The 22,717-nt window shown below is 46.9% G+C and overlaps 1 protein-coding gene across 16 annotated transcripts in view; it reads right to left on the bottom strand.

Moving 5' to 3' along the window:
- Nucleotides 1–452: 452 nt before the first annotated feature.
- Atxn7l1 (ataxin 7 like 1) overlaps nt 453–22,717 on the bottom strand; it is a 218,466-nt gene continuing 196,201 nt past the window's right edge. For 6 of the 16 annotated variants that reach the window (XM_060366905.1, XM_021645885.2, XM_060366963.1 and 3 more), the window contains 4 exons: nt 17,632–17,824; nt 13,559–13,680; nt 11,930–12,235; nt 8,199–9,523 (listed from right to left, as the gene is read on the bottom strand). In XM_060366905.1, the coding sequence (XP_060222888.1) occupies nt 8,458–9,523; nt 11,930–12,235; nt 13,559–13,680; nt 17,632–17,824 (1,687 nt within the window). In that variant the 3' untranslated portion in view covers nt 8,199–8,457. Of the gene's footprint in view, nt 3,029–3,673; nt 3,928–5,560; nt 5,636–8,198; nt 9,524–11,929; nt 12,236–13,558; nt 13,681–17,631; nt 17,825–22,717 lie in introns of those variants that run through there. The other 10 variants (XM_060366915.1, XM_060366924.1, XM_060366940.1 and 7 more) reach the window with 10 other exon arrangements.

Genomic DNA, 22,717 nt, shown 5'->3' with positions numbered 1-22,717 from the left:
TCACTTGATCCGAGTGAGTTTATGAAGCTTTTCTTCTTTCTACCTTTTCTTCAGGAGAACTCTCAACATGAAGAACTCCTCCATGTTAAACCAGCTTTCCCTCCCACACAGCTCAGTCCTCCCCACCATGGCATTTGCTACACCCTGTAATTACACACCAGATTGTTATTATTTGCCTTCTCTCCAACTGAGCTGCTTCTAGAGAGCAGCTGGCCTTCTGTCTATTTCTTGTCAGTGAACAAAGCGCATAGCACTTGGGCAGGCGCAGAGGTGGTCCTGTATATATTTGTTCATTGAGTTCACCATCTTCTACTTCATCATCTCCTGCCATGAATGCATACGCTCTTAGAAAGGCTGTTCTGGTGAGAACACCTCCATTCACAAGGAAAAAAAAAAACCCATAATATCATAAAGTTTATAAAAGCCAGAAGACTTTGTTTTTACAAACATATAAATTATTTTATTTACAAAGCCATGTTACAAAAAAAAAAAAAAAGCAGAAAAAAAAATACAATCACTCACTGGAGATTATTTCCAGACCTGGTGCTGAATGAACCACGGCAGTATCAATAGATACATATTTGTTCTTTCTTTTAAAAACGGTAAGCCATAGAGTTTACTATTTACACCTACTTCAGACATTTATTTGCTTACAACATCACAGGCATGGAATGGATTCTATCTGATAGTGCTAATTCATAAAGGTGCAGGACAAAGAAGGAAAATACTTAGTGTTACAAAATATGGATCATAGAAAAGAAACCCACTCCACGGTGTGGCCTTTGTTGAGTATGATTGGACATGCTCTCTTCAAAATTCTTCTGAAAAAGCTTCTAAAATTGGTTAGTAGGAAAGGACAAATGAACAGGTGCAAATTCTTGTCTGTGCAACAATAGTTATTTAATTTACCCCATGACTGACCAGCTACATAAAACCCACAGAGTTTGGTTAAAGTGCCATGGGCTGACAGCATAACAAAATATAAGGTGTAAATAGAAAATTTCATTTTTTTCCTTTTCTTTAAACAAGAGTTCACTGAGAATCAGCAATAATAGAATACGCCGTATAAACTATTTTCTACAAAGGTTGATCAGCGTTATTTACAGTTGGTACATTGATACAAAAGAAGGCATACAAGTTATCCAACTCGATTTTTTGATTTTTTTTTTAAATTTTATATGGCTGACAGGTCTATGCATTGCGTTATGCTTAACATCCAGAGCCTCTGTGGCCGGTGACGTGTCAGGAGCTCCCCAGGTGTGCAGGGGTGTGAGCAGCCAAGGGTCTGAGACAGAAGGCTGAGTGGGGTGTGGGGAACAGAAGACCAGAAGGGTACCACTCTCTTGATGCTTTAGGGGTTAGTCCAACTGAATTCCATGAGGACAAACCCAAAGGAAATCTTTTATTCGCATTCCATTTATTTTCCTAGCCGCAAGCGTTTAATACACCAACCTGGGGACAACTGTGAAGGAAGAAATACCGCGGGTTTTCCCTTTTTGCTCAGTTTTCTGGAATTGTCCTCACGTTTTGGTCAAAGCAGTCTCTCAAGTAAGCAGCACTGGGGGGAGAGCCTCTTTCTTCCGGCTACGGAGGCATGGCACAGCGAGGGCCGTGCTGAAGCCTGCTTGCTCCCTCGGCCTCTGTGAATCCACTGTTTCTCAGAAGCAGCCATTTCACCTCTCAACCCTTGTTTTCCCTCTTTGAGTAGAAGGGTACAGACCAGAGGCTTTTTCTGTTGCTGAGACTTGTTTTGTTTTTAATCCTGCAAGTTTTACAACTCAAAATAAATTATGTATTTATATATATATATATATATATAAAACCAACAGACATCTAAAACCAAACAAGACAAAAATTGTGCAAAAATAACAAAGATATGTACACACTTTTGAGTCTGAAGAAATGTACAATAAAAACATAATTCAAAGAACATTTTAAAAATATAAACATTGCTTAAACTTTCCTAAGTTTCATATTGTTTTTGAAACTATTCTGGTCAGTTAGCTCTGTAATATAGTAAAACATAAATTATTACAAAATTAACACTATAAAAATTTACTTTAAGAATATCTTCTAAACTTTTTCAAAGGATCTAACCTTGTTTATAATTTCTTAAACATTTATAAGTCTTAAAATCTGCCTTAACATTAAAAAAAAACAAAACCCAAAAAACAAAAAAGTAACAATTGTCCCTTGAATTTGCAGTCTCCCTCCCCAACCCACCCCAAGATGTAAATTAACCAGCATATAAGTGCACTTTTAACAGTGGAGAAAGAAAAACAAAATAATCGTAACCAATGTCCTAGTACTTGCTTAATATCAACTCCTGACTTCAAAAACAAAACCTTCATTTTCTATTTAAAAACTCAGGAGTCCCTTAAGAAACACTGTCAGTGCAATTGCATCGACGGAAATCACTCCTTTTACCTCCCGTCTTTGCAGCTTCCAGTCCTAGGGTGAAACTCAACAGTAGTCTGATCTTTGGGTTGGGAGAAAAGGAATGGGAAGGAAAATTTTGGGGAGGGAAGAAGGGAGGGAGGGAAGGAGAAAGAGAGGGAGGGGGTGTGCCCGGCTGCAAAACTAGCATTCACGTCTGATTTCAGGTCAAAGCCCAGAACACCTGCTTTGTGTGTGAATTCTCTTCCTGATCCCGCACTGGAGCTTGATGGTACTGCGGTTTCTTTCAAACTCCAACGGGAACAGCCGTGGTGCTCCAGTGCTTCCTTGCCTGTGTCTCTTCCTTTCTATGCTTGTCCTTACCAGGGCACTGGGCTGTCTGAGTTGGGGCCTCTGAAGACGGACTGCAGGCTTATCTAAGGTGTGGGTGAGCGACCGACGCTACTTCTTTCCCACAAGGAGTTTGGCACAAAACCCTCCATGCAGACTTTCTTCTGGAGCATTCTTTCTGGCCCCAGGACCATCACAGGAGCTATGGTCACAGTACCACCTCATGGAGTGGCTTTCCTGGTTCCTGTGGGCTTTCAGCTGACCCATCTTAAGGATAGTGTGCAGTGTGCCCTGGAAAAGACTTCAGAGTTTATTTATTCCAAACACGCTCCGACCATCCCAATCATGGGGTTCCCACTATCTTCCCTTCCTCTCAGGCAAGGTCCCTCTGCCCTTGTACCTGACCAGGTGTATCCTTTCTGAACTGCACAGCTAGGCCTTGGCACTGAGTGAACCACATCATTAAAGTGCCACTGACCTCACTTTAGCTGTTGGAGTTTGGCTCTGGACAAGAAGAGCTACAGAAACTAACTGAAGGTCCTCCCCCATCGCCATGAAGCAACTCGAAGCACAGGCTCCTCCCCAGCAAGTCCCTCCACCAGCATGTGGTCCAGGGCTGCTGGTGGGAGCCAACAGCTTCTGATGGCCACTGGAGCACGATGACTGGCAGGTGACAATGGAAGGGCAGGGTAGGAAAAGACTCGGGAGAGAACGAGCTCCGCAAGTGCTGAAAGTTCAAGAGCTTCCACGGGTGCCAACCCAGAACCGGAACCCGGAACCAAAACCCAAAACCTGAACCCGGAACAGGAACCAACAGTTTGTAATCTCTATTCCCAGGGTTGGAGCAAAATGACGGTGTACTAGCAGCATCAGGAGCAAGGGGAGTGACCCCAAACGTGGAAGAATGCATAAGACACAACAAATGAAAAACAGAGAGAAAACACTGTTTTCTGTAAATCTTAAAATCAGGTTCTTTTGCCTTTTTTTTTTTTTTTGAACAAAAATCCATGTTAAAAAAAGAAGAAGAAAGGCCAGAGCCACAGGCAGCAAACAGGAAACACTCCCCTCCACAGGCCAGTGCCCTCCCTTCTCCAGACTTAGTCTCCTGGGGAGAATGACAGATAGATTGGACTGGTGTAAAGTGGCTTTACCATCTTGTTAGGGTAGAGTCCTTATCCTGCCCATTCTGCTTGTGTTCTTCTAGGAAAGAAAAGAAAAACTTGTCTTATTCAAGAGGATCCATGAGAATACTGGTGGGGATGGGGGGAAGACATCTCAGTTTTCTTGTATAACACAGAAAGGAAAAGAACCCACTACTGCTAAGAGCAGTCAGACTTTGCAACTACAAGGATGTCCATGTGTCAGTTCCAATAGCTCCAAGGTTAGAGGGAAACATGGGGACAAGTGCAGTGAGCACTTGTGGGATCTCTCCTGGATAGAGGGCTGGGATACCTGCTTGTTTTCTTTGTATCTTTACTCTTATTGGCAAAATTTTCCTGCATAACGTAAATGGCACGGTGAGTTACCAAATAAAGGCATATAGTCCTGGGTTAAACGGGGGGTGGGGGGAAGCCTTGGAGATTTGGGGTACAAGTGGCTAATCTTCTGAGTGGCCATCGTCACTTATCAGCTGAGTGCAATCTTGTCCCTCACAAAGTTACTACAAAGCTTCAATGACAGAGATGTCCGTGAAGGGCCAAGCACAGTGCCTGTAGAGAAAGGCTCTCAAGCAGGCAGTAGCTGCTGTCATCCTTATATACTTGACACAACCAGCTGCCAGCATCTGAGTCCCTGTCTGGAGCTAGGCGTACACTAAGTTGTACTTGCAAGGGTAAAAGTGTATTCTCCAGGTGTGCAGTGACCTCTAGAGAGACCCTGTCAACAGAGGCTACTGTTGGATGCAAGGCTCTCTTCAGGGCTAGGAAAGCATCTGCATCTGCTTAGTTACACAAAGGGCCAAGGACCCTGGGGGTCCTCCAGCCTCTGGAGATGAGAAAACGGCTCTACCCTTAATCTTTCCTCATACTCTGACCCAAGATTCATGGGAAAATCCCAAAGGGCAAAACACCAACACACTGCTTGCTAATCACTATTTACAAATTCAGATCACACACTTATGTTTGAGACAACACATCAACCTGTTTGTGCTTTCTACTCCACCTAAGAGGCATAGCTAACTGCCTCCCCGCCTTCCCCCTACCCCCAGACGTGTGTGCATGCACTTTTGGATAAAGTCACTGATCTTACACACTTACTGATCTAACTCCTCAAGTTTATCAAAACCACTGCCAGTCTTTGTGAGTGTTCCCACTGTGAGAACACACTGAATGGGAGCTGCAGTTTCCCCCAGGGTCTTGGAGAGGGCAGTGGCCAACATGCACCACTAACAATGTCCTCTGCTACCTAATTTTACCTTCATGATACCCTTAGGAGGAAGTACAAACAAACCCAAACCAGACAACCCGGAGAAGAAATCTGCAGACACCGCAGTCCAGGTAATAACAATCATTATAGCTAACACATGGATTTTGCTTATGTGCCAGAGAGTGTTTTGCTGTTTTCTCAGAGACTTTACATGAATAAACTAATTTCTTCTCATGTAGGTCATAGGACCTTAGGGACCATCAAGATCCCCATTTTATAGAGGAAGAAATGGGAGCATAGAGAAGTAAAAAGCTCAAGGCCCCAATGCTTAGAACTAGAAGCCCCTTGTTTGGAAGCCGGGTGAGCCCTTTCAGCTGGAGGTGAGATTTGAACTAGGGTCTGAGTCCAGTGCACAGCCTTCTGGCCTGATGTTAGCATTATGTGGTTTCCCCCACCCCTAGAAACTTACCTGTCGGCTGTGTCCTGGGTTGGATATGCTTGCAGGACTGGATTGTGACAAAGCTAGGCTGCTATTTTTCCCAACCTGAAAGACACCATGAACCCCCATTCAGCCACAGAGGCAACTTGGAAAAGACCCTCTGGTGTCACATGTTGTCAGGGCAGAAGAGCAGAACAGTCCTACATGCCATAACCCCTTGATTACTCAGAGTGGATGTTTCCAACTTAACTGGCCAGAAAAGGGACAACAGTTTCTGGGGGCTTCTGGGATGCCCCTCCCCCAGAGACAGAACAACAGTGGGAGCTCTTCGTTTTGTTCCTTAGATGTGCAGACTACAGGAGGCAGAGCTTGTCATTCTGTAGCACAAGAACCCCTCTTTCTGACTACAGTGCAGGCCCTACAATAAAGTATCAGGACTGTCTGGCTTAAAACATTCAGCCCCTTCTTCAGAAAACCAGCTGTTGTCCTTGTGCAGGGAAGGAGGGAGAGTAGGGTCCCTGGGATGGTAAGATTGAGGATGTATGTAGCCTCTCCCTGTAACTGTCCTTGGTCCCTAGTAGGGTAGGCTCAGAGGGGAGCTGATGGCAGTCCGTGGCCTCAGGCCATTTGCAAAGGCAGCTATTGCTCCCCGCCTCAAGCTCTTCCACTGTCTTCATTCCTCCTTTGCACATAGGCACAGGCCTTTCAATCACAGTACTGTTCTGTGTCCAATTTTATACCTTAATGAGAATTTTGGCCTTTTCCTTCGCAAGTACAAGTAGAAGAACCTGTAAGTTGCCTGCAAGTCACACACAGTTTCATTTTGGATTCGTTTTTTTGAGACATGATCTCATGTAGACCCGGCTGGCCTGGAATTCGCTAACTAGCTGAGGACGACCTTGAACTCCCGATCTTCTTACCTCCATCTTGCCAGTGCTGGGATTACACATGGACCACCAGACCTGGCTCTCATCTTGAGCTTTCTTCCCTGCCTTCTCACAGAATTGACACAGATGCCAAACGCCTTTTCCTAATGCTTGGAAATGTCCAGTGGTGAGTCTAGCCAAAGCCATCTCTCAGTGACAAGCAGTGAGCTAGCACCACCACATTGGGGGTTGGATGCTGCCTGGCCTGCAGGCAGCTGTCAAGGCTCTCCTAATGCACATTCTCTGGGGAGGCTTATCTGCTCTTTCTCAGTGCTAGTTTTGCTGATTCATCAGGCTGACTAAGCATTTCATGCAGTCTAGGAGCCAATAGGCCAGTGCTCAATACACAGACACTGCAGCTTGACAGAGCCTAGAGCCCAACTCCTGCACTTAAGCCCCAGCCCACTATTCACTTGCGGTGTGACTATGGTAATCTCGTGTAACCTTCCTATGCTTGTTTGACTCACGTATAAAATGGCTTAATAACCGGTTAGGTATGCATCTGAAGTGTGTGGGGACAGGAACCATCAGTTACATATAGTCAGCTTCGAGAACTTTGGAGGGAAGTTCTTTTAAATGAGGAAAGCAACTGCCCTGGACTTTGCTGCCCCGGGGAGGTCCACAGGCCAGGGGGGTGGCCCTAACTAGCAACCTGTTAGAAACATGGACTCCCTGGTCTTACTCCAGCCCGCTTACCTTCAGTCTGCCTTTCACAAGATCACCAGGTGGACTGTGGGCACACGTTCCAGTATAAGAAGCTGTGTGTGCCTCTTTCTGAGTCTACAGAGGATACTGGCTAGCAATCTCGTCCCCAGGTAGGATCTGGAGGGTGATGACTGTATATGACATTGGAGGACCCATGTCTCCTCTTGGCCAAGGCTGTGGCTGTCTGGCCCTTACCCCTGTGTGTGCCTGTGAGTCCCCATCAGGGGGTGCTTCTCTAGGGGTTTCGCTAAGTGTTATATATGGTGATACAAAACATTAAAGCAGTGGTTCTCAACCCTTTGGGTTGAACAACCCTTTCACAAGGGTTCCATATCAGATATCCTGCATATCAGATATTTACATTACAATTCGTAACAGTGGCAAAATTACAGTTATGAAGTGGCAACAAAAATAATCTGATGGTCACCACAGCACGAGGAACTGTATTAAAGGGTCACAGCATTAGGTTGAGAACCACTGTGTTGAAGCATCTTTTAATAACCATCTCCAAAGTCCCCGTGCCTAAATGGGTCTTAGGGTCTCATGTCTGTTCCATGGTGGTAAACGGGGGCTACTGTTGTCTCCAATAGAGTGAGCAGCTCTCAAAGCCCACTTGGAGCAGGCTTGGGGAACCTGGGCCCCTGCCCTCCAGCTCGGAGCTCCCATGTGGTGGACCCAGGGTAGTTGAGGGCTGTCATCAGCAGCCCTCCCAGCCTAAGGAGATAGCCTGGATTTGTGAATGGGAATAGAGATCACAGAAAGCAACAGTTCTTTCTGTTCTCAGGCCATCCACACTTCCCGGCTTCCTCGTGTTGCCTGCTCTTGTGGGTAATCTGGCACCGAGTACTCTTTTGCTTTAGGAAGGGAGGAGCTATATCATATACTAGGAAGGTGGGGAGGGTGGAGACAGCTCGATGAGGTGAGGACAATCACCGGGCACGGTCAGGCTGCCAACTCTCCAGGTGGGACCTGGGCATCACTTAACCAGCCTGGGTCTCAGGCTTATCCTGAGGGGATGCCAACAGATCAGATCAAACTTCTTAGCAACAGAACTCTTTAATGAAGTAGTCCTCAGAACCTCAAGATGCGAAACAGACAAAATGAGTGGGGGAACTCTGAGCCTCTGTGTGTCTGGGTTTACCCCTACCTGGAAGGTGACGACCATATTGTATCCCCCGCCCCCGTGCTGGGTTGGTGTGAGGACCAAGGGAAGTGGTTACTGTAAAGTGCTTAGCACTGGGGACTAGCAAAGTGAGTGTCTTACCAAGAACGCTCAGAGCAGAGGGTGAACATTGCCTACGGGAACCTGGGGAAAGGAGCCATGCTTGTGTTACCTGTGTGAGCCACCTGGCCAAGCAGGGGCGCTGCCCAGCTCCCCCTGCCCCCCAGAGCCGATGAAGGCAGTGCCAGGGGCTCCCTTACCTGCCGAGAGGAGGTGCTGTTAACGAGATCAGGCACCGGTGCAAGAAGGCTGGGTGGGTTCTTTTTGTGAACGCTATTCATACCAGGCATTTTAGTGATCTTACAGGCTTTGCTACTAGGACTTGAGTTCTTACGCTTTTTTCCTTCTGATTTGTCAAAAGAGAGGGGCAGAGAAGACACAGCACTGTGTGAGGCCAGAGAGAGGTCCCCTGCATGGAGCGCAAGGGAGGGCACGGAGAGGGGACAGGAGGCACTGCTGCCTCCCACGGCGCCCACCTGTCTCACTATGTCCATGGGGCCGCTGGGCAGTGAGGTCCGTCCTGAGGGCTCCAGCTTGGCACTGAGTGGGCTTACCCCGTTATTTGAGTTGTGCACAGACAGACTGTTATAGGGAGGGGCTGCCTGATAGGAGTTCAAAGCGGAACTGGCATTCAAAACGCAGTTCTTTTTGTGGGGCCCTGACAATGGAGACGAGAGGGAAGCCTGCAAGGGTAAGGAGGAGGAAGTGGAGGACTGCGGCTTCCTCTTTTTGTTACTTGGAGATTCGTCGCTACGAGCTGACAGGTCTTTCACTTTTGAGGATTTGCTGGTTTTGGTTTTGGATGGCTTGTGGGATGGGGAAGGAATGACAGCTGGTATCGGGGACACGGCGGATGGGGCCTTGAAGGTTGAGTCCATGATGCTGAGGGTTGCAGCCACATGGGGGAAAGCTGTGGTGTGGGACATGAGGACGCGTGGGTCCGGCGATGCCACAAAAGCTGCGTCTGAGAGCATGGCTGATGTCATTATGTAAGAAGAGGTGAGTCTCGAGCTGATGGGAGCTGAAGGAAGATACACAGCACTGGGGTTGCTGAAAGGCTGCAAAACGGATGCTGGAACAGGGGTGGTGATGTGGGCTGCTGGCGAGGGCATGGGGCTATCTGCCGCAGGAGGGATCTTCCTAAACACGAGAGAAGAGCCAAAGAGAAACAGTGAGACATCGGGTTGGCATCGCCTGGGAGGCCCGGGTGAGCTTTGATCAGCAGGGCTACAGAGGACACCCGGCAGGACCAGACTATGGAGAATGAAGCCTTGACGGATGGTGAGATCTGAAGGATGGCCCTTCCCTACGCTGTCTGCTAAAGCAACACCAGCATCTATCTTAACCCCTTCAGAGCCTGCTTAGCTATTGGAGACTGGTTCATCTGGGTTCACGAATAAAAGGCAAATGCTGTTAAGACTATAAATATCCTGAATAGCGTCTCCCACCTCACACACCTTTGGCAGTGATAAAAGTAGTTTTCAGTGAGGAGAAAAGGCCTTAGACACCTGGACATGTCCCTGTCTGCCTACTGCAACCTCTTTCATTCCTTTTTGTCCCCACACTACTTTTAGCTGGACACATTTTGGAAAAGGCCTTCCCCACACTTGTCAGCCTCCTCTTGTACTTGCTACCCAATGCCTCTGGCTACTCCGAAGAGAGTCATTTCCATTTTACCTCATGGCTGCTGGATCGTGGTGGCCATGGCAAGTCAGGAGTTTGGAAAATTATATATATATATATATATATATATATATATATATATATATATATATTCCCACTCTTCCTCACCCTACTTCAGGGGGATTGGCATGGGGCAGCCCTTCAATAATTCTTCCTGTTCCCGGGCTGGGAAAAGGTGAGAGTCCTGGACCCTAGTGTGCCCAGAGGGGACCAGGAGTTTAGGTGCGGATGTGGGCAGAAGGGCAGCATGTGAGCAGGGAGGAATAGGAAAGCCACTGTTTTCTTGCTTGGCTTTCTTGGAACTGGTGGGGGATGGTGCCTAAGGGCAAAGTCCTTGGAGCCAATGCCAACATCAGGCAGAGAGTCATTCTTAAGGGTTTTACATCTTTTTTTTTTTCTACAGAGTCTCACCATGTAGCCCCAGTTGGTCTTGAACTTGTGGTCTTCCTGCGTTAGCATTCTAAGTGTGAGCTTATAGGTACATGAAAACACTTAGCCATAAAACCATCTCTGCCTTTTGACCTGTGTTGGCAATGGCTCCACTTCCATGTATGATTTGGTCCATACTGCTGCTACTCTTGGGACCAGGAATGGGGGTGGGGTGGGTACAACAGCCATGGAATCACAGCCTGCTCCTGATTTTGCAAGAAATAAGTGACCTTAGGAGGCAGAGAATGCTTTCAAATTAGTTATCTTTTGGGGGGAGCTCTCTGCTTGTTCCCCAGTGCATGTTTGCAGGAGCTTTCCTTCTGTGAGGTTAGCACCAGGAGGCCAGCACAAAGCCCAGGGGAAGACAAGACTCTAACAGCCCCTCCTCCTCTGCAGGCCACCTCTAGCTGGTAGGGAAACCCTCTCCTAGCATTCACCTCTGACATCACTTGTCTGTCACTTGAAGGAGAGCCGGCGGCTTCCACATCTAGGGTGGAATCCAGCGGCAGCCCTCAGTCTGGAAGCACGCTGTCTTTGAAACTGTCTGACCAAGAAGATCAACTGTAAGAGAAGGGTGCTGCCAAACCCACAGCAGCAGTGATGGCGTCTGACATTAAGGCCCCTGTCAGCCCTAAACGAGATGCTGCCCAGATATTTTTCTGGATGGATGGATGAGTGTATGAACAGATGGATGGATGGAGAGGTGGATGGGAAAGCAGGTGACCTCAGCAGCAACACAACTGTATTGTCGGGGACTACGCATGCTGGGCAGGGATTTCCACAGAGGCAGACCATGGAGGCCTGCACACATCCTGGGAACTGTCTGGCCCTACATAACCCTTTCTTGACAGGGTGAGGGCACATTCTTGCAGGTAGTAGCAACCCTCTTGCTATCTTTGTTACCCTAGTTTGTACTGCAGGTGCCCCCCCCCACTTATGTTCTAACCATCTGAATTCAGAGAAACAGACACAGTGGTGGAGGTTTGACCATGACTGTAATAAGGGTGATTTACAAGCACCAGATAGTTAGTTTACTTAGGGGGTTGGGGCTTTACTTGAATGGGACACATCTTAATGTCCCAGTAAACATACTTCAGATTGTGCAGACAGTCCTAAATCTTACTTGGCCCCTGCACAGGACTGGAATGGCTGCAACGTCTGGTATACTTTCTAGACCTTTCTTTCCTCTCCTCTCTAACCCTGAGTGGTGGAGAAGTTGGGGGGAGGTCCCTGCAAGCCTTGTCCCCCATGCTGCACAGTTTCAACATTTCTTAGGTGGCCCGTGGCAGCAGGGTCCACCTTCCCGGGGCTGCCTGACTTGGGCTTTGCACACTGGCCTACAGGAAGTCCCATATGAAGGCCCCAGGGTTGTGAATAAATTCCTGACGGCTCCCCTCCTCCCCTGCCAGCTGGCATGGAGATCCAGATGCTGACCTGGCTGAAAGAGAATACTGTGTTGGCGTCTCCTGATGCAGAGTTAAATGCTTGTTAAAGAAAAAAGAGTCTTGGCCGTTCCTTTTCTTCCTAATGTCTTCCACGCCCCCATCGGCTGCCATCCCTCCAGGTTCGGGCCCTTCGGGGCCTGGAGTTTGGGCAGCGAGGCTGAGAGGGCAGCGGGGTGCTACGCTCTCCAGAGTTGACACCCAGGCAGCCCCAATGTTGCTCAGTGACAGCAGATTGGTAAGGCAAGTCCTGAACAGAGGGGAGGGACCTGACGCCCTGTGGCTCGGGCTTCTGTGCCTGAGGAGGAAAGGAATATGGAGCTTGAGCTGACAGAGCACCAGCGAGCGAAATACAGACCAACACATTCCTTCCACGTGCCGGGGATGTACACTTGTATAACACAGGAGACCAGAGAGCTGGGAGAATCACCAGGGCTGGCTGCCATGTTTGGGAGCTAATGCAGAGGGGCTAGGTCATCAAATAACACAGAGCTACATTATCCCTAAACAGGACTTTCTAAGATTCTGAATGCATATGGACGGAAATTGATAATGCCATGCAGACACGCAAGGCCAGGGCAGTCATCACGTCGGAAGACATGATAAGCTTCTCTTGTGGCCCTTTCCTAGTTGATATACCAACATCTGTCCTGAGTGCCCTGTGAGTGCTCAGCAGAAAAAACAATGGGGGCTCAGTTCTATGTGAGCAAAGGGGCTAAGATGACTGGGGAGAGGAGCAGGCTGTGGGTTCTGTTTCCTCTGTTTCTCAGGATTCCCTATGTCCTTTCCTGGGTCTCACTGGGTTAGTTGAGGGTCTCAACTATTACTGGGACCCAGACTGACATGATCCATCCTTTTATCAGAGTACACACCCAAGCTCCCTTAGGAGTGTGGGTAGGACACTCAGATTAGCTAAGTGGCCAAGATGTAGCCTCATATGTGTGAGGGTAGAGAGGGTCCAGCCTCCTATTCCAAGAGGATTCTAGGTCTCTCCCTTTATGTAAAATATAAGTGCATTGGGAAATGTTGGAGAATAAACAATGGATTTTAAGCTGGAATTTAAAGGGGGAGAGAGAGAGAAAGAGAGAGAAGGAGAAGTAAGGAGAGGGCCCTAGGGAGATGAGACAGACCAAAGACAAACTTAACCGACATTGTTCACGACATTGTTCAGAATCTGCCTTATTAGTTTTTAATGAGGGCAGCAACTAACTAGAAATTGGTTTCTAACCATTATGAAAAATTTACTATTGCTCCTGAACCATTAAGAAACATCACAAACAGAAGTGCATTCTTAACATCTTTAGACAATCTGAGTAATGATTAAAAAAAAAAAAGTCCTATAATCCTATGGTATAAACACAATTATACCCAAGATCCTTTTCATTTAGTTTAGAAGATTACCAATACAACCATCTCCCAAGAATACAAAGCAAAAAGCAGGTTGTCGGTGTTTCTAAAAAGTTATTAATTAGAGCTGACATTTCAGAGTCAATTAGCAATCCTGACCTCAGGCTCATTTTGGTCTATGGCAAGCCAAGTGCTGGGGCTTGTCTACAAGTTTAGGGCTTAGGCAATGGTAGGGCAGCTCTAATGTCATATCACAAAGGAACTGCTCACTTACTTCCACATCTGCGAATTCAAGTGTTTTTCTACCATGGAGTTTAGTGCGAACCGAAAACGATCCCATCTTCTATCAAACACATAGTATCCTCGTCCCATGAGGCGACTCCCAAATGAGCAGAACTATGAGGGGAAAAAACATTTTAATTTTGATTACAGGTTAATAAGCTACACAGAGAAAAATAACATTTGCATAAAAACACACAGGGGTACCATTTTACTCAAAATAAAAGAAGCAACTAGTACTGAAGCCAAAAATATTTCTATGATGCTATAGTATGAGTTCTGGATTCCCAGCAGAACCTCACATTTAAGCCAGTGATTGCGCCAGTCAGTGTTCTGTGGCCTGAAGGGTCACACTCCTTACTTCTGGGACGGAGCCAGGATTTTAGGGTAGAAAACAAGAGAACAACTAAACTTAGGGAGACACTGCAGCTCCACACCACCCATTATTCCTAGGAACTTGGGGTTCCCTGCCTCCATTCTAAAGATGAAAATGGCTGGTTCTGCCTTTCTGAAGCCATACAGCTGTTTCCTCCAGGTGAAATGCCTTTCTATGTCAGTCCCAACCACATCTGCATTCTTTTTTTTTTTTAAGATGTGTTTATTTTTATGTGTCAGGTGTTTTGCCTACTTGTATGTCTTTATGAAAATACCAGATCCCTCAAACTAGAGTCACAGACCATTGTGAGCTGCCATGTTGGTGTCAGGAACTGAGGTCTTCTGGGAGAGCAGCCAGTGCCCTTAATCACTGATGTCTCTCCAGCCCCTAGAACACTTTGTTTGTGGGGGTTTTGTCTATTCATTTGTTTTTCTAAAGACAGGTTCTCACTACGTAGCTCTGGCTATCCTGGAACTAACTCTGAAGACCAGGCTGTCCTTGAACTCACAGAGATCCATCTGCCTCTAGCACTTCCGCACACTTCATCTGCTCTCATAAGATGCCCAGGAATACATCACAGCTCTGCACTGTTACTTACCCAGGTCCCTGTGCCTGCTGCTTCCCTCTTTAGCAATTATGACCTACCCTTTGATGCCCAGTTTATCATTGCTAATGGCCTCATCTGACTGAACCCCTCACCCCCCATTGAGGACACAGAGTGGATCCAGAGTGTCGCCACCAACGATGGAAGTCTCCATGGAGTCAGGCTGGGTCGGGTCAGATAGGAGGTGGGGATAAAATATCCAATCTGATTAAAACACAGAGTCTCTCCATGGGGATGCATGGTACATGGAGAAAACAGGAAGAAGGAGGAGGAGGAGGAGGAGGACAAATCATTCTGTCCGCTTAATTTCCAGACTATCGATACCAGAGAGGAAGGACTTGTAGAGATAAAGGAAAAATAACAGGCTTTGAGGCTCGTGGTATCAGGGAGACACGGGGCCATGAGAAATCCAGGGATAAAGCAACCCTTCACCTTAGGATGCAGAGTGTTCCTGCCAGGGATAAACAGAACATGGAGAACACAGAAAAAGGAGGCTTCAAGGCTCCATGGAGCCAGGCCATTTGGTTCAGTGATGAGATTTGGACAAAACATCCTATAGGCTTAACTCCCACAGAACAACCACAGTCTACAATAGATTACACTTCATTTAGACTCATTCTGTACACATAATTACATATGTGATGCCTATCAATGTTTAAAGTGTGGAATGTCATTCTCATCCTCCTCAGTATTAGGATTATAGAGATTAGGAATAAAAAAAAGGGGGGGGGAGAATTAGGATTTAGGGAGCTGAGGCAGGGGGATTAAGAGTTCAGAGCCAGCCTGGGTTACACAGTGACACCATCTTAAAGAAAAAAAAAAGTGGACTGGGAGAAAACTTTTCACAGAAATAGTCAGGCATTTAGTAAACACTGATTCTGACGTAGGGACAACTGGAGGCCAGTAGACAGGAATGCAAGAAGCAGCCTCCTCGAAGGTGACATTTGGTGGGTCTAGAGCTCAGGGAAGTCTGCAAATGACTCCATAATTTAAATGGCACTCTCCCCAGCCCCCCAAGCCTCCAGCAGCTCCCCGGCTGCACGCCCAGACTCAGTGCTGGGTTGGCACCCATCGCACACACGCATCCTGGAGCCAGCTCTTGGAACCATTCTCAGGAGGAGCCGCAGGATCTTCCCTTTGTTCTTTGGTAGAACCTTGCTACCCGCAAAGTCTGATACTGCAAATTACTTACTACAGCAAGTTCTTACTGACCAAGGAGGAAAACATACATGGTAACTCTTCAACACAGAAGCTGGTCTCCACCTCTCTGTGGGAGCTGTTCCTGGTGTAGCCATCACTTCCTCTTTCATCCCACTTGCTAAGGACACATTGAGCAAGGGTTTATTACAAAAAAATAATTTAATGTGTCAGTTGGCCATGAGAAAAAAAAAAAAGGACAAAGCAAAGAAACAGACCCACGGTTTTTCCATTTTTATCAGCAAAACATTAAGGGCCTATAATGCCACTGTGGATGGAGCTATTGTTCTGTAGCAGCTTCCCTGTGGACAGATATCTTGATGCTCTCCAGATCCTGGCCTTTTGGGAGAGGCCAGTATCTCCTTCAGACTTGGGAGCTAGTGGCATCTTTGGTTTTGGCTTACCTGCGTGTCTAATACCACTTAGATGCAAGGACAGATTTCTAGGGAAGCTGGCGTGTGCCTTCAGCAGGGCTGCAGGTGTCCACTGTGGCAGGCCCTGCTGCTGCCGCCGTTATCTACCGTGCCCTGCCTTACTTGGCCCTGTCTTCTCCTTGCTAACACAGCCACATTTCCATTCCGATATCTTGTCTGCAGCAGGTACGGAACAGATGTGCCTCCTCCCAGGCCTTGGAATGAGACACAGCTGAGTCACCGTGCTCCCTTCCTTCTCTGCCACCTGCCAGTGTAGCGACAGACATGTGGCAGAGTCCTACTCCACGCACGGGGACATCTGCTGGGGTTTCATGGGAAGCTCTTGTTTTGTAAATGAACAAAGCATAGCATCTTGGGAGACCCCTTTTCTTTGTGCCCCCTTCCTTTCTGTTTATAATGCCACCAGGAGCAGATATGGCACTGCAGCTGTGGTGGATGTATTAAAACATGAACGGCAAAGGTATGTACGGACCAAGTAGAAAGGCTACACTACGGCTGGAAAAGCACCTCCCACGAGACCTCTTGCCATGTAAGATAATGAAATGTTCCTCGTGCACCTATGGAGGCACTGGGTTTTCTACAACTGCAGACAAAATCCTGACATCTGGTCCCTCGCTATTTCTGCACTGGCAAAGTCTCAGGTTATAGGTGAGCCACAGGTCACCATCATCTCAGGTAAGGGGAAGAGGCACACGCATGGAGGAGGAGAGAGCAGCCTGGTCTTCGAGCAGGGTTGATTTCACTTACAAAGCTCCTGAGATCTAGAGTCAGTCAGAGAAAATCCTGAAGGCTCAGGCTGGCACTGGAATGAACCACCATGGAGTCCATATTCCCAGCCTTGGGCTCTGTGGTTGGCAACGTCTGCCACTTCCTTTCTCAGAGGGTTGTAAGGCAAATGTGAAACAGCTTTCAAATGATGCCTTCATTTCCCTTCCTGCCGTCAATGGCCATCTCAGCTGCGTTCACTCAAACAGCTTTCATTAATAAGCAGCCATGCTGACGTGAAGCACTGGCCCTCACCACCAGCTCTGTTGCCATACGGTCACACTTACAACAGTCAAGCACAGAGCCACCAGGGAGAGTGACGAGAGCTGGAACCTGGGTTGCTGCTAAGACAGTTTCTAGAGCAAGTGCATCTGGCTAACTCTAGACCAGGGGTTATGTTTTCGGATGTGCAAAGTCAGAAGGTTGGCTCCCAAGGGCACTTATTTAGACACCATTTCTCAAGCATTCTTAAAGGACTATAAGCATCGCTTCTCCCGCCAGTCCCTCCCCCGCACCAGCCTTTCCTTCCATGATGTTCAAGGTCATCTCTAACGCCATCCAGCTTTGGGAAAGCCTTCTGATGACACTATATTCTGGGAGCCCTTTCATTCGGAACATGGGCCTCTGTTGCCATCACCAAGGTGCTTTCGAAGCACAGGGGACACAGCACAGAAGGGACAGAGGAGGCCTACCGCAAGAGGTCTGGGATGGTGCGTGGAGAACTGACAGTCTAACTTTTCGCATTCGTCCGCTCCGTCCATCTCCCCTTCATCACTGGACAGTCGGCTGGCAAGGTCACCTCCAGCTGGGGGCAGTGGGGGCTCCGGAGTGTAGACACTGTGATTTGAAGACGCACTGCTGCCTATGCTATTTGCAGATGACGGCCTAAGGGGAGTGGGGGAAGAACACACATGGTGAGCTTTCTTGAGGAAATCAGATCCACCACCCAGTTCATGACACCAAGAAGCCCTCGACCATGTCAGGGAGGGTGGGCTAATGGCAGTTTCCTAGAGGGAAAAAAAAATTAAGCCTGAAGGGTCCACGGCTCTCTGCAGGGACGTGCAACACATTTGGGCGCTCTCCGGCTTGCTGCCTCTGGGGTACAATACAAGACCAAGGGGAAAACCCTAGCGTGAGCAGGGTGGGGGGGTTGTGACAAGTGCACTTATGCTGAGCCTGTCTTCTTCGAGCTCATCTACAAATACCCAAGAGCAAGTCTTGCCAGTATCTTAGTTTATGTCCTCCCAGATATCCTTAATGGGCAAGCATGGAATTTTTTTTTAAACACGCATTTTTACATTTTTTTATTTATTATAATTTATTCATTTTGTATCCCAGCTGTAGCCCCAAACATGCATTTTTTTTTAAAGTAAAAACACGTTTTGAGACAGGATCTCATGTGTCCCAGGCCTAGAACTCGCTAAGCAGTCAAGGACGACCTTGAACTTCTGACTCTCTCGTCTTTACCTCCTGAGTATCTGGCCTCCTAAGTGTGATCCACCAGTGTGTGCAGTGCTGGGGATCAAGTCAGAGCTTTGTATGCATGAGGCAAGTACCCTACCAACTGAGCCACACTCTACCCCCCAGCCCTTGACACGATTTCTTAAAGAATTATTATCGTGTGTTAAGTGTATGGAAATTTTGTCTTCGTGTATGTCACACGTGTATGTCACATTTGTCCCTTGTGTGCCTGGGGGTCTGAGTGGGCAGGAAGAGAAAACTGGATCTCCGGAACCTGAATTGAATTATAAGCTGCCATGAGGGTGCTGGGAGCTGAACCTGGTCCTCCAGAAGAGCAGCCAATGCTTTTAACCGCTAAGCCATCGATCCAGCCTCAACACATTTTTTCTTTTTTAACTCAGTGATGTAGAAATCTTTCCTCCAGTAACATTCAATATTCATGTGTCACAATTTAAGTAGCTAATCTAAACATTTGTTCCTAAATTTTCTAAAAGATTCGGGTAGGAGTTGAGCCATCAAGGCAGGCCTTCCTTGTCTTACAGGATAAAGGTAACCTGGATTTTGTTATTTTCGTCTTGGTTATACAGGAAAATAGCTTTTTCTTTGTTTCTTTTTTTCTTTTTATTTCCCTCTTTCCCTCTTTTTTTTTCTTTTTTGACACAGGGTCTCTATGTAGCCCTGGTTGGCCTAGAACTCTCTATATAGACCAAGCTGGCCTCAGACACACAGAGATCCGCCTGCCTTTGCTTCAGGGTGCTATGATTAAAGATATGCACCACCATGCCTGGCAAAATGTGTAACAGAGGCTGGCCTTGAACTCATGATCCTACTTGCCTCCGCCTCGTCAGCATATCCTACAGGTACCAGCTGTTCTCATTTTTGAAAGAAGTCTTTACAAGTGAAGCATCCTTGTCTGTGTAATTCAAAAGACACTGACAAAAATACATTACAATGAAATGGCAAAATATTCATATAATAACTACTGAAATTAGGTTAGGTGGGTATTCACCAACGTATCACTACTTTCCAGCATCTAGGGGAATTTTCCTAACAAAAATTGAAAACAGAAACAAAAAGAGCACTAGCAGTAGCACCATATATGTAAAAAAGGGACTGAAGAATGTCCTGTTTTGTTTTTATTTTTTCCAAGTTTTACAGAGATATATTACAGTAACAGGGTCTCATGTAACCCAGGCCGGCCTTGAACTTGCTGTATAGTAAAAGATGACCGTAATTTTTCTCTTGCTATCTCCCAAGTGATGGAAGGACAGGCGTGGCTACCGCACCCTGCTAACGTCAGTGCACCTTGTGAAATTATCACTTCGACCAGGTTAGTTAAAAATTAACATATCTATCATTTCTTAGTGTTGCCTCCCCCCACCGTCTACGAGGGGCTGAACTCAGGGCTTCATGCCAGCCAGAGACGTGCTCTACCACGGAGCTCTAACTCTAGCCTTCTTTTTCAGTTTTACTTTGAGACGGAGTCTCAGCGGCATGCTCAGGCTGGCCTTGAACTCATTCTGTAGCTTAAGCAGGTCTTGAGCTTTTGACTTTTCACATTCAGCCTCTGGAGCTTCGGCTATACATGTGCACCACCAGGCCCGGGAGGGTTTCCATTTTGGGGGGTTTACGGTAACAGATCTGCAACACAGTCTTATCAATTAGAGTTGCCATGCTATGCGTGTGCCCCCAGAACTCACCCTGGACCTGGATGTGTCCTGGCACCCCTCAGCCCTCCACCCCTCACTGGTTGTCACAAATATCCTATTCTCCCTCTTCCTTTCCCTTTCTTTTATTTATTTATTGGACATAGGGAGCTTAAGATAGGGTCTTGCTATGCAGCCCAGGCTGGCCTCAACCTCCTGATGCTGAAATTACAGGACCACACTACAAAGCCCAGCTTCTGCCTTCTATTTTTGAGTTCAGCTTTTTTAAAGAGTTGACATAAAAGTGGAATCATATAGTATTTTTCTTACTTATTTTATTTAACGGAACCTGCTCAAGGTTTATCCACGTTGCTGAAAATGGCTTCTTTTTTGTGGCTGAATAATAGTCTATTATGTTACATGTATCAAACTTTCTTTTCTTTTTGTATTAATTTTTGAGATGGTTCACAGGTAGACCAGGATGGCTTCACACTCACTATGAAGCTGAGGATGATCTTGAAGTCCTAATTCCCCTGCCTCTACCTTCAATACTTTCAAAGTGCTAGGGTTACAGCCATGTGCCCCTCCCAACCCTGCACTGCGCTATTTTTTTTTTTTTTAAGATAGACTGTCTTCACTATGTAGCCCAAGCTATCCTTGAACTCACAGGCTTCCTGTCTCATTCTTTGAAGTGCTGGGATTACAGGTACGCACAGGTACGCACAGGTACGCACAGCTGCACCTGGCCCCAAATTTCTTTATGTATTCACCCATCAGCAGACACTTAGCTTGTGGTCATATCTTTGCTATAGTGAATAATTCTGTAATAAACACCAATGTATAAAGATCTTCCACTAAATGAGGTATAGGAATCACACACATTCATCAACTTCCCTCCCCAGACTCCACAACAAAGACACTTAAAGCATTTTTTAAAAAGGCAACAGAGCCAAAGAGCACAGGGCAGAAGAAACAATGGCAACAGCAACCCCACATCATGAGGGCTCTTTTTAACGTTGTTTGCTAATGACTGGCTTAGAAAGAGTTGTAGAAAATCACAGCACATTTAGTGTGTGTGTGTGCAATCCAAGTTCAATATCAAGAAGTCACGTAAAGGTGAAAGGAGAGAATAGGCTTGTCTTCTGACCTCCACACAGGAGTCACATATCCCCCAACACACACACCCACGATAAGGAAGGGGACAGGGAGGGAGAGGGCCAATGTGAAATGGAGCAATGCCTGATCTCTGGGGACTGGCGCCCCTCCCCTGTGGACTACTTGTCACATTTGGTTGGAGTCCTAAGGACTGCAGTGTCAATAGTTGAGTGCTTTGCTCTCTGCACTGGAAGAGCCTGAACTGATACAAGTATAAACTGATTTTCACATAGTTTTAGAAGACAGTGTGGCTAGCAAAGGACTGACTGGTAGAAAAGGAGCTGACTTATTCTACAACGCCTGGGAAGCCCGGTACCTGCATCTACTGAGGGCTGCAAAACTACGGATGGGTCTAACAAGGCAAGCTGGGTACATACTGAACTCAAGGCCAGCCTGGACTATATAGTGTAACACTATTTCAAGAAAGAAGGGAAGAGGGAGGGAGAGAGTTACAGATAAGGACTAAGAATAGCTGAACAGCAGCTGGCCTCCATGCCCGGTCATCTCCACATTTCTACCATTGAACACCACCAAATACCACCCTGCCTGGCAGGACACTGTCCCCATCTTAGTCAGTTTTCTAGGGAAAAACAAAAGTTTTCTTGTTGGAGAAAATGTACTGGAGAGGCTGCAGACACAAGCTTCCAAGAAGGTCAGGGAGCAGAAGTGAGGCACAGCTCAGACAGAAGCCAGGGATTGTCCCTAATGAGGACTCCTAGGCACCCGAGCCAGCCCTGAGATCAAGTAGCATTCCTTCATGAAGAAAATGACCAGCTGCAAGGCATCTTCCAGGCTTCGAGCCTTGTAACTGGATATTCTTTTGGGTTGTAGCTCCATATGGATACTTCCATGTGAAACTTGAGCTTTCTGGGATCTATCTTTCAGGAATGCATACTCAGCAATCACCTGGCATTTCTACAGCAGCCCCAATGTGAAGCTGACCAGCTAAGCACCAAAGACAATGACACATAAATGGGAAAAAACTGGAATGACCAGAGATCATGAGGGAATACAGGAAAAGCTAAAAACCCATCTTCAGATTTACAAGAACGTTATTACCCTGTTTGGAGTGAGGCTCAGTGGTATAGCAGAGCACTTGTTTGTTGTTTGGCATGTGAACGGCCCTGGCACAAGCAACTCCCAAAATAGAGTGGTATCATTTCAGAGAAATGAAGAATGTCTTGTAAAATGAACAATCAGATAAAACTAACAAGGTAAACCAGGCATGGTGGTGCAGCTTCGTAATCTCAGCTACTCAGGAGGCAGGGGCAGGAGAATCTTGAGCTTAAGGCCTATAATGAGACCCTATAGTGCTCTGAGTAAGAATGGCCCCCATATGCTCATATCTGAACGCCTAGTCACTAGAGAGTGACAATTGAAAGGATTAAGAGATGTTGATCCCAGCACTCAGGAGGCAGAGGCAGGCAGATCTCTGAGTTGGAGGCCAGCCTGGTCTACAAAGTGAGTTCCAGGACAGCCAGGGCTAAACAGAGAAACCCTGTCTCAGAAAACCAAG

Source organism: Meriones unguiculatus, chromosome 1 (genome assembly GCF_030254825.1).
Source record: "Meriones unguiculatus strain TT.TT164.6M chromosome 1, Bangor_MerUng_6.1, whole genome shotgun sequence".
Classification (NCBI taxonomy): Eukaryota; Metazoa; Chordata; class Mammalia; order Rodentia; family Muridae; genus Meriones; species Meriones unguiculatus.
Note: the sequence above shows the minus strand (reverse complement) of the source record. Positions and strands in the feature narration are given on the sequence as shown.